The sequence below is a fragment of the Pagrus pagrus genome (assembly GCF_965226575.1).
Source record: "Pagrus pagrus genome assembly, chromosome: 10".
NCBI classification, from domain to species: Eukaryota; Metazoa; Chordata; class Actinopteri; order Spariformes; family Sparidae; genus Pagrus; species Pagrus pagrus.
The window spans coordinates 28,879,258-28,891,535 of record NC_140194.1 but is presented as its reverse complement, the minus strand read 5'-3'; the positions used below and the strand labels follow the sequence as shown (position 1 = coordinate 28,891,535).

Genomic DNA, 12,278 nt, shown 5'->3' with positions numbered 1-12,278 from the left:
AGGCTTCCAAGGAAGAAGAATGCGTGGAATACAAAAGGTGATATCTGGTTCTGCTGTATTGATTTTGCTCATTTGTTTTTAAACTGTCCATAATGAGTCCAGCAGTGTCAAAACCCTCAGTCCACCTCAGACACTGAGTGACATCACTGGAGGCAGGTTATCAGATCACATGCAGCTTCCTCTGGACCCAAAAATAGCTTTATACTACTTCTTCAGTAGAACTCCTTATGACCTGCAAACACACTTTGATGTGCTAAATTTCTGGAGTTACCCTTCAGGCACAGTTTTGAGGTATAAGCACTTTACTAGTATTTACATTTTATGCTTTGAGGCAAACACTTATTTAGCAGCTTGTCTCATAATAAGTTTGCAAAATGCTTCACACTGTTATGGATTAAAGTAGTGGCAACCCTTTTTTTTTTTTTTTTTTTTTTTTTGCTCACGACCGCTTACAAAAATCCTGTGTCTGGTTGTGTCCTGTGTCTGTGAATGGTCACCAGCCCTACCATAGAGACATTTCCCACTTTAACCTTCTCAGATAGTTTGTTCAACTGTAATGCTCAGATAGGGTTAAGACATAAGACACTGTGCCATTTCAATGTTTGGTAACTCTCAGAGACCAGGAGCAATAGAAAAAAGATGCCAGTGATTAATAAAAGGATTATAAACATCAGTTGCAGCTTTGTAATGGCCATCCTAATAATGTCTATAGATGAACGACACAGTGTTTATGAACCACTTACAAACTATTATAAACATCAGTTGCAGCTTTAGATAAACGCTTGCTTAATAAATGGTTTATGAATGATGATTTCATTGTTTAACAGGAAAATACATAGTAACTAATGTGTGATTGAATATAAATGGAGCAGTCATCAATGCTGGTTATTATAAAGTGTTATCTATAATACAACTTTAACCAAAAGGCAGAATGACCCTTTAATTACATGTAGCTGATAAAACTTTTACTAAAGTAGGATTCTGAGTGCAGGACTTCACTTGTAATGAAACCAAAGTAAAGTATCTGAATTCCCCAAATCATCCCCAGCATCCACTGTCCATCCACTCCTCCTCCTCCTCCTCCTCCTCCTCGGCACGGACGCGCCCTCCCCTTCAGCGGAGCGGATGAGCGCGCCGTGGATGCTCTCACACTGGAGTACAGAGCTGCACCAAGGACAGGAGGGAAACACTTTGAGCAGCACTGAGGAGCGGGACAGAGTGTGCTGCCTTTTCTTTTTCTCACAGCAACTTGGGAATTCCGGTGTGAAAAAAAAAAGGAAAAAAAAGACCCCTGAAACTTGAGAGGGACGGAGGACGACTTGTCGGGTCAGCATGGCATCTCTGATGAACTCTGCGTGCCTCCTCTTCTTGCCTGTTGCTCTGCTGCTGAGTAAGTACCCAAAACATTCACGTGATTGTGGTGAAACTCTTATTTATCAGCAATGCACAACTTCCACTGCAGCGGACAGTGTCTGGAGTAGTTTTGGCTGCGAGTCGTTGTGCGTAACCGGATGCTGCAGATCTGGACTCTGGCTTTTAAATGACTCATCTTTATGTGTGTAGATGCTCTGCTGATATAAACCACGTCCTTCCAATCTTCCTGACTTGACTCTGCATCTCTGTGCGCTGCAAGTTAGAGGGTCCCGCAGCTCCCCACATGAATCCGCAGCATCCCGCGGAACATGCGGGAGCGATCCGACCAGGGAGAGCTCGTAAAGACAGCGGTAAGGTTGTGGCTGCAGCAGGCTGGGAGAGTACCTGCTCCCAAAGTTGGATCCACGATCATTACGCTAAACTGCCGTCGTGATTTTCATTGAGCGTGATGTGGCTGCACCTCTCCAGCTCTGTTCCAGCCGACAAACAGCTGCTGAGAAACAGCTGGAGTGGAGCAGAGAGCGCGTTCCCTCTCAGCCTTTAGCGCCTGAGCCCGGTCGGGTTCATTTGCATGATGGGTAGATTCATTCATTTTAAACAGGCAGATGACGGGAACCTTTTGTCGAACAGATAGTAGAGGAGATTTGTGAGTGTATTAAAGTGAAGTATGTTAAATTAAAGGGGCACTCCGGCTGTTTCTTATTGCACTTCCATAAAGTTCAGAGCACTTACAGAAGACAGGTCTAAAAGAGAAATGTGAAAAGCGAGATATCCTGATCTTTATCTGCTACAATTTATCAAGCTTTTTAAAAAGGATCCTACATTTCCCATGATGCATTATACGCGGTTGGTAAATTCACAAACTTTGGAGCTGCAGAACACATTTTTCTTTTCTCACTCTTCATTTAAGCTGAGCTTGATGTGTAAAATTGGTGGAACGGTCCTTTAAATAAGCACAAATGCTGACTTTCATTGTCATTTTTTAATCTGAAAAAACATCTAATCCATGTTAAAAGTCATCATCCTCTTCATCATCGTTGATCACCATCCCATGCTGCTGCTGATGTCAGAGTGCTGAAGATGAGGGGGTGGATGGGGGTCCCGTGGGAGCGTGACACCGTGGGGGGAAAGGAAAAAAAGTCCCACCGATGGAGATAAATGATGAATGAGTCGCATCTGTCCCCCTCCTCTGCTCTGCACAGTCTCTGGAGACTCCGTTCAGCCCAGCATCTGAACCTGACCAGGAAACTCTCCTGCTGCTGCCGCTGTCTGTCATCTCCCTCATTCACTCACCGCAGTCATGTTACTGACACACAGGGAGAGGCCAGGCTCGTTATGTATTAATATGGGCTGATATTTTTACATGGAGCTATGACTTTGTTCCTATCAAACTGTGTGTGTGTGTGTGAGAGAGAGAGAGAGAGAGAGAGAATGAGTGTGCACTGATGTGTGCTGATGTGTGGGTTGGTGTGTCCCAGAGCAGATTCCTGTCACCTTTGACTCAAACATCACTTACAACATCTTAAAATATCTTATGTGAAGATCAAAAACAACGTATTAAAAAGAAAATCATCTGTCAATACTTCAAACACACCAACAAAGCCTATAAATAGGATTTTTTCTTTCTTTTGTTACTGGAACAGTATTTATATCATCCCTGGATCCAGATGGATCTTTACGACACAGAGCTCCTGTCCTTATGTGTCACACAGGAGTCCGTCAGTCTAGACAGTCTTTTCAATGTATCTTTACTCAGTCTCATGGGAGGATTCGTGAGGAAATGTAATCTGCTCGATATGCGCACAAATACTGGCACTTAATAGCACAATCCACATAAAGACTTGGAGTGGCAGCTGTGCTGGATTTCAACATGCGTCAGGTTTGGCGCTCTTCCTCAGCAGCATCAAGAGGGCTGTTCTTACTTGGAAAAACAAAGAAATGACTTTCTGATTAAGCCACAACCAAAAAAATATAGATATTTTGACACGTCATGGTAGGAAAAACTAATGTGTCAGTAATAAAACTCGTGATGGTTGATTTCCATTTCGCTGCTTATGTTTCAGGGTCCTTGTAGCCATCTTTATATCATCCTGTGCTTTTGCAGGTAGGCCTACAATGCGTCAAAAAGTCTGCTGTGAAAAAGGACTATGGTGGGATGCTGACACCCACAGTAATATTATTAACATTATTAAACACATAATGATCTGAGATTATTGGCACTGATCAATATATAAAACTCTACAAAGTAATTATAGGCGTGAATCAGACATTCAGCTTCAGTGTAAGAAAATGATAAAGTCCATCCAGGCGACAAAACATAATGTACAAAACAAAGACACACAAACCAGTCTACAGCCATAGTTGTGGCTCTGCAAGGCTGTACAGTAGCTAAATGCTGATGCTAACATGTTCACAGGGTCAATGCTCACATTCTGATTTATAGCAGGTGTAATGTTTACCATGGTTGTCATCTAAGATTAGCATTTTATCATGCTTAATCTTGTTCATTTGCACTTACACAAAAATTATGTACTGTATAATAACGACATGAGACTTTTTAAAAAGTGATATGTTAGCATGGTAACAATTTGCTAGTTAGCACTGAACACAAAGCTGTTGTATAAGAACGATAAATGACTTAGTGTTAGCATGCTAACAACTGCTAGTTTGTGCTAAAAACAAAACTGATGTAACAACATTTGACTAAGCATAGAGTGTTAGCATGCTAACAATGGGGAATTAGCAGGAAAAAAAATAAAAAACATAAAAAATCACTTAACTCAGAGTGTTAGCATGATAATATTTGCTAATAAGCACTAAACACAAAACTGATGTAGAAAAACAACAACTGACTTAGTTTTGAGTGGAAGCATGCTAACAATTGCTAATCAGCCGGAAGAGCAACACTGAGTAAAAAGGCGCTGCTTTACAGGTCGTGTCCTGGAACATTTCTTGGCCAAGACCAGTCACTTCCCCAAGTCTCCACTGGTTCTCTGACATTTTTACATTTGGTTTTTGTACAGATCAAACAAACAAGAAATAATGTGTTCATCAGCTCACGTTTGGGCAGAGCCAGAGCGATTTCTCCATTTCCAGTCTTTATGCTAAGCTATGCTAACTTGTTACTGGCTTTGGCTACACGTTTACCGTATGGACAAAGAGTGGTATCGAATGCTCACCATATTCTCAGCAAACAAGTGAATAAGAATATTTCCTAAAATGTTAAACTGTTCTTTTAACTTCATCTCAGAGTTGCAGTGTTGAAAATACTGCATCTTTCATTAAAGTACAGGGGGCTTCATATCATTTCTCTGCTCTGAAAGCTGCGAGTGTTGGGACCGCAGGCACAGAGAGGTCTCCCCTGGGTGCAGGTGTCCGCTCTGCGTCATCAGCGCCCCAATAATCACATTAAAAGCAGTCCATAGGCTGAAGGGAGATTATATTTGGCTTTTAATTGTTCTCCTCAGGAAACTCTCTCTCTCCCTCTCTGTTGGTCGACTGCAGCGATTCTGAGGTGTTTTTTTTTTAAACTGCAGCAGAGACACATGAAGTGGAGGATTCCTCATTAAAATAGGTTTAAAAGTCTCGTGGAAAACTGCCTGTGCCTCCCCTCCTCCTCCTCCTCCTCCTCCTCCTCCTCCCTCCCTCCTTTCCTCTCCCCATCCGACTCTCAAAGATCACAGTCTCTCCCCGAACACACATTCACAGCTGTGTCCACACACTCCACACTCCTTCCACCCTCTTCTTCCTTCCCTTTTTTCCTCCTGCTTCCTTCATCCCCCCTCGTCTTTCCTTCCTCACTCCTAGCAAACCTCATTTCCTCGTTTCTCTAACTTCTCTGCAGTCATTTTTTATCTCCATGCCATCGCTGCGCTTCCTTTTTATTTTAAACTCACTCCATCTCTCATCTCTCTGCTTCTGCTTCTTTCATCATCTCCTCCTTCACTTTTTTCTCTCCTCTCCGTCCGCCCTTCATCCTTTTCATCAGGGATACCGAACTATTGATAAATCTGATTGCGTAAATCCTGCGTCACGTATTTCAAATCAAAGCAGAGCTGCTTTATGTCCAGGATTCATTATGTTTCTATTGAAGGATATTGGGATTTCTCATGGAGTAAGACAAACATTTCTCGTGGTCCACTGATTGACTGACATGTGATCTCATGAGATTACAAGTGAGGAAACATCTCAGCAATGATTTTGACCAAAGATGGAGTGGAAATAATACGGCTGTTGAGACACTTGAACCATTAGGTCAAAAATGTGCTCCTCCTTCGTAGTACGGATGAATTGAAGATCTGTCCTGAAAATTGGCAACAGAAACAGTTTTATTATATCCAATCTTGTGTTTAAAAATGAAGAAATCATTGATTTAACTGTTGGAGCAGCACTTTGTCTCGTCCACTGTCAAACTCCGGACTGCAGCATCGCACTGCAATGTTACCCGATGGCCTGCATCCAAAGCTGTGACATCACAGCATGCTTCAGTGATGAGTGGGTGGTAGTCCTGTTGGACTGAAGGCAAATCTGAACCCTTAATGTAGTACATGTCTCAGAAAAGTGGAGCTCTGCACTGTACAGTTTCAAAGTTGACTTTAAAAAGTCAGGGAACCAATTAGATTAGAATTAGCAGGTAAAGTGGACTGTTACATTTAAGTTGTATGAGCTAAAAAGTTTTTACAACTTTAGATTATTAGTTAGTTTAGTGTCATTTTGAGTTAATCGGTGTCTTTGATGTTCTTAGTAAGATACTTTGTCAGATTTCACAGTGCGGGCTGCAGAAAACAATGTGGATGATGTTTTAGCCTTATCCACCCAGTAGCAGAATATGATTGTCATGCTTACTGGCACCATTACAATTCAAACTATAACAGCTTCTGAAACAGTTCTGAAGTTGGATCACCATGGAGACGTACGCTGTCTGCCCTGATTTTAAAAAATGAAGCAGGTAGCAGCTGCACGTCGTCTCCTCTTTACATCGGTTCAGATTCTGATCAATCCTAAAGCTGAACATGAGCGCACTGAAATATCAGAGTTCAAATCAGCAGCTCGTTGCATCGCAGCTCTGCTCACTGGGGACCGACAGCACCGCTGTCAGCGCAGATATACTGTATGTACGGTGCAGGGTCCTGGTCCTGGTTTGAAGCTCACTCAGAGACTATTAAAGACTCAGAAACAATCACAACTAATGGATGCAGTGGTTCCCAACCTCCTCCTGCAGCCCACCTTTAGCAATATTTTCAATATTGTAAACAATGGCTGTCATTAATACAGAAGTACAACTACAGTGTGACTGAGAACAATAAATCAGGACTGAGTCACTGCAGCAGGCATCTTAAACTTTACTGTGTACCAGCAGTTCAGTGAAGCGACTCTGCTGTGCACGAGTTTTGAGTTTTGTGCTGTTTTAGTTTGGACTCTGGATTTTGACTCAGCTCATTATTAAAGCTTGCTCTTTGTTTCTACTTGTCTGCCTTTTGTTTTGTGTCTTGCATTTGTGTCACTTTTTCTTTAAACTTTAGCAATAATGGATTTTCATTAGATGTAAAAGTCCCAGGCTGTTGGTTTAACTTTTCCAACAAATGAATTAAGTTCAATTTACTTAATGAATTTAATTTAATTCAATTTAATGAATCCTGTAACATAAAGTGACCAACACAGATTTGGGCTGAACAGCTACACAATGAGCTTAAACTCACTATAAAGCTCTAACAAGGTGTGGGGAGCTGCAGATTCACATCACGATTCTCTGCTGGTTCATCACTACAAGGGACATTACATTTGTTTAAAAGCAACATTATGTAGAAATGTGGTTTGACTTTGTGATGTATCCTACCCTCTCACTGAAGTTACAGAGTGCAGAGACAAGTGATGGGGGGGCGGGGGGGCTGAGACAGAGACACCCTTCACCCTGTTACACGACACTGTGCCAAAAACATGATTTTCAAGCTGCTATTTTAAGGCAAAAAAAGTTACATAATGTAGTTTCAGAGTTATAATCCTGAACATTTTTATGACATCAGACCCTCTTTGTGATACTATTTATGCTCAGGATTTGGCCAGCAATAGTCATTCAATGTTCTTACATCCAGGCATGATTTTTTATCAGCTTCTGTTGGTAGTGGCAGAGTCAAGCAATCAGAAAAGTCCTTCTGAATTTCTACCTCTTTTTTCCAATTTCCCCGTCTTGTTTGCATAATTTATGTTCCCCTCATCTCTCAGCCTGCTCCATCCTCCTCCTGCTCAGACACCTCCTACATGTTCTCTAGCCGTCTTTACCTCCACCTCCCCCTGTGTGTGTGTGTGTGTGTGTGTGTGTGTGCTGTAATGTTCAACTCTGTTTTCCAGTCCTTAACCAATGGTTAGGAAAGTAACACACACACATGCACACACACACACACACACACACACACACACACACACACACACACACGCTCTGAAATCTTTCACAAGCACAAGCAAACCGTCTGAAGGCACAGTTGAATCTTGAACCAACAAAGGCAACTGAGTGTGTAGACAACAACAGCATATGCACACACACACACACACACACGCGCGCACACATATTTTTTCCCCCTCATTTTATATCTGCACCCTCTCCTTGATCTCCTTGAAGATTTGTAGATGTATGTTTGTGTGTGTATGTATTTAAGTAAAGGATGACAGTGTGCGTGTGTGTATGTGTATGTGTGAAAGCATGTGTAGCTACAATTTTTGGGGGGATTAAGACCATTTAAACAAGCTTTGTGTGTGTGTGCACGCGTGTGTGTGTGTGGTTCCTCTGACCAAACACTAGGCAATGAAGTACCTGCAGAGCATGGCTCTCTTCTCTTCATCCCAAAACTACACTGACCATGAATATTCATACACACTAGGACACACACACACACACAGAGTTTAAAGACGCTGTATTGCATGCACCCACACATTTACTGTATGAAGGAGCCACTGTCCTCTATTGTAATCAGTCTGATGTAATTCATCTCCTGCTCTCACCGTGTGCTCATACTGTACTGTATGTGTGTATCCATGTGTCATCTGTGTGTGTGTGTGTGTGTACATACATTCTACCAAAACTCCTCCTCCCACACATGACACACACGTTTCATCCTATAGTGTGTGTACAGAGAGTATATAGGAAGGTTGTTGGCAAGGAGGAGAGCACAGTGTGTCCAAGGTCAGTGGAGCTCTTGTCTTTTAGTCTGCCTCCAAACACACACACACACACACACACACACACACACACACACACACACACAGACACACACACACACACACACACACACACACACACACACACACACACACACACACACAAATACACAATTCTATAGCGAAGCAGTGCAGAGAGCATTAGCTTTTAGTCTGAAAGACGCGAGAGAAATAGAGAAAAGTGAAAAAAAAAATTCAATGTAGTTTACAGGAACAAGAGAGGAGTAAAAGAAGTGTTATGGAGGTGAGGCAGAGAGGCAGAGGGCAAGTGGAGACAGAGGACGGAGCGAATAAGATGGAGAGAAGGAGGAGGAGAGAGGAATAGAGACGCAGAAAGAGATCAGGACCTGTATTTATCAGACCTGTCAGAAAAAGGCGAACCATCATGGATCACTGACCACAGCCTCTGGACAATTCAATTTGATAAGATCTGAAGTCAACAAAAGAAATCCTGCAGAAGCTCCCTCCAACTCTGCAAACTTTGAATATAACCCACCAGGGAGAAACAGGAAGACGGGAATGGAAGAGGAGAGACAGAGTACACAGAAGGCGTGCCGCTTGGTGAAGGACGAATGAGGTGGAAATCTGTTTCCCACTCAGGAGCGAGGGAAGACTTCAGCGGGGACATTAGCAGTGTAAACAGAGACACGGGGGCATGCAGCAACCGACGCTGTCATCATTTGTCAAAATGTAATCAGGGATTCCTCTAAATGGGCTGAAATGTAATAAAGCCTGTTAGTGTAATGAATGGACAGATTATGCAGCATCTTTAGATTGATATTGTTCTCATCTCATGCAGGACAAATATATATAGAGGAGTTCTTGGAGAGGGCACGGGGGAAACGATTATGGGTGATACCTCCGGGGCCCATTGGAGGAAGCGTAAGTGAGACAGTATCATAATCATGGATACATTCACTGCATTTTCAAGGCTTTAGAAGCCTGAGCTAAGTGGGCTAAAATAACAATAGCATGGGTTGTATTCAGGTAGAGTAGAGATAGAGTTGTTAACCCAGATCTTCATGAATGAATGATGCGCTGAACCTACAACATCCAAGACATTATATTTTTAAATACTTCGGGAATGGACATAAGTGTGCAGAACCTTGTATTACAAATATTTAAAATATTTTTGGCCATCTAAAGGTTTACAATTGTGTTGTGAGTGTAGTGATTCTATAACTTGCATCCATAGGTGTAGTACTGCCTGAGCGTACCGGGACGCCGCTCCGTATAGTGACAAATAAAACGTTTGCATAAACCGGTGAAAAACATTCACATTTTAAGCAATTCAAGATCCAATCATTACTAAAGCGCCTGTCATGCAAGAGAGCCCAAAAAACAACAACAACAAACGGCTAAAAAGGAAAAAGTTTACAAAATAAGCGTATTTCCCCAAACACTGAACTGTTCTGTTAAAATGATGGTACTGATTTGCATTCAGCAGCAGTGCTTTGCAGTTCAGTTTATTTAAAGTACTTTTCCAGTGTTTCTGTTTGTCTGCATCCTGCTTCAGATGAGGGAGGAAGTTGTTTGAATAAATGTTCAAAACCTGTGAGGATGTGAAGTGACATGAGCATTAAAAAAACATGCGCATGCCTCGGTGGATGAGCACATATGCAGCCCTGCCCCTGCCCCCGTGTACCTGTGTGTGTTTGGTTGTGTGTGCCTGCATGCATGGACGCCTGCGTGTCTGTGGGATGGCGGGGAAGGTGAAGTGCACAGAGTCCAGGTTTGTGGCTGCAGGGCCGAGGGCTTTGAGGCTTAGAGAAGAAGAAAGAACCCAATCAACTGCAGACTCCTGCAGAAACCAGACAGTTGAGATAAACCAGACACAGGCAGAAAAAGAAAGAGAGAGAAAAGCAAGCCAACGGGAAAATCAAACTAAAGTCATCAAAGATGTGAAGGTTGAGGGAGACACTTTTGTCTGTCTGCCTGAGTTGTTCACAACTGAGTCAACCTCCACAGATGCTTAGAAACATAGTTGACAGGAACCTAACAACTTGTGACCTTAGCACCACCTCAACTTAAAAGTTATGAGACTTTGGTGCTCGGTTCTGTGGCTTTGTGTTTTATTTACAGAACCTCTGAGAAATACATGTCGGTAGCTGTTTAAAAGGGATGTCTGGTCCTTGATGGAGTTTTTCATCGTATACTTGCACCTTGTGAACATAATTCTAAAGCATTGCTGTATCTCTGGTACACATGTTAATGTTAATGTTAATGTTGTAATCTTCTCCCCTAATGCTCATCACATCTTTGCCATCACCGTTCCATCTTTCCATTGTTCTCTCTCATTTGTAAAGTGAGTGTTTGTTGTAGTAGTCTTCGTTGTCAAGTGATATGTTTGGAGATGAAATTCATTTGCGTCCTGGTGAAATACATGTAGGTGATGCTGTAAGCTTGGTAACACAATAGCTACTTGTTGTACCGTCCACATCTGTCTCACGACTTTGGTTAAGTCAGTTTTATCTAGTCTGCACAATATCGCACATTTTTCTCAAGTGGCTTTACAATATGTACAGTCGATGACACCATCTATCCTTAAAAGCTCGATTGAGATAAGGAAGAACTGCCCCTCCCCGAAAAAAAAACCTTTAACGCACAATATGTCATTTCTGCTATCTGTGTAAACAAAACAAAAGCAGTTTGCAAAGAGCTGTGAGAGGAGTGGCGGGCCGAGTGGCAGGGCAGAGCCGCTGCTCAGAGCCGGCCAGCTCTGGAGTAGAAAGTTGGTGCAGAGCCAGACCTTCTGGAAGAATAAACACCGCGAGTAACATCAGATTCTGCTCTGATCCGGAGCCGTTTCTGATGAGAGAGCTCAGAGATGACTTTTTAACTTTTTGAATCAAATAATGGATTGATCCTGACCTCCACTGTCAGGTTTTTATGTTTTATAATGTTGACTGCTGACTGGAGCTGGAGAGGAAATGTACTTTACTCGCTGAACGTACCGTTACAGAGAGGAGACGGGAAATAGAAGAGAGAGACCCAGAGTCTCTGCTGAGTGCTGAGTTCAGTGAGAGTTCAACTGAATTTAAACACAAAGACAGGTGACCAAATGAAACACATCGTAAACTTGTGGATTTCTCTGGGTTTGAACATTACACAACTCAACAAAATATGTAACAAGGGTGTAGTTGTTTTTAGACAATTCAGAAATGTTACATATCATATCTTAAACAGGGAAAGAAAATGGAGAAACAGCATGGACAATCAGCGAGACAAAATTATAGAGAGACTGTAAAAATATCTGCAGAATATGGATCTGAGACGATGTCAAGCAACTTGGTCCCTTGGCCAATAAGACGTGACACAGCCTCCTCTCCATCATACGGACCTCAAAGACTACACAAACTCACAAGAGGAAAAACTTGCGCACACTGTTTACACAGACAGTAGAAAGGACACAGACATACAAAGGCGGATTGAGACAAGGACGACATGCACACAATGGAGAACAAGACAGACGAGATGAGGGGCTGAGTCTGCCGGAAGGCAAAGATCCACGTCTAAAACATCTGGAATAATTCACCAAGAGCCAGGGGAGAGAGAGGTCCCTGGACAGCCAGTAGTTCAGCACCAGAGACACCTGAGAGAAAAGAGAGGACAAGAAGGAGAAACTGAGGAGAGAGACAGGGACACCAACATCTCTCACCAATCTCTCTTTGCAGTGTCGTGGTAATCAGTGC

The 12,278-nt window shown here is 42.5% G+C and overlaps 1 protein-coding gene across 1 annotated transcript in view; it reads left to right on the top strand.

The window, feature by feature from the left end:
* Positions 1-1,170: 1,170 nt before the first annotated feature.
* nrn1la (neuritin 1-like a) overlaps positions 1,171-12,278 on the top strand; it is an 85,565-nt gene continuing 74,457 nt past the window's right edge. Inside the window, exon 1 of the mRNA XM_084364212.1 lies at positions 1,171-1,390. Within this exon, the coding sequence (XP_084220338.1) occupies positions 1,333-1,390 (58 nt within the window). The 5' untranslated portion in view covers positions 1,171-1,332. The remainder of the gene's footprint in view (positions 1,391-12,278) is intronic.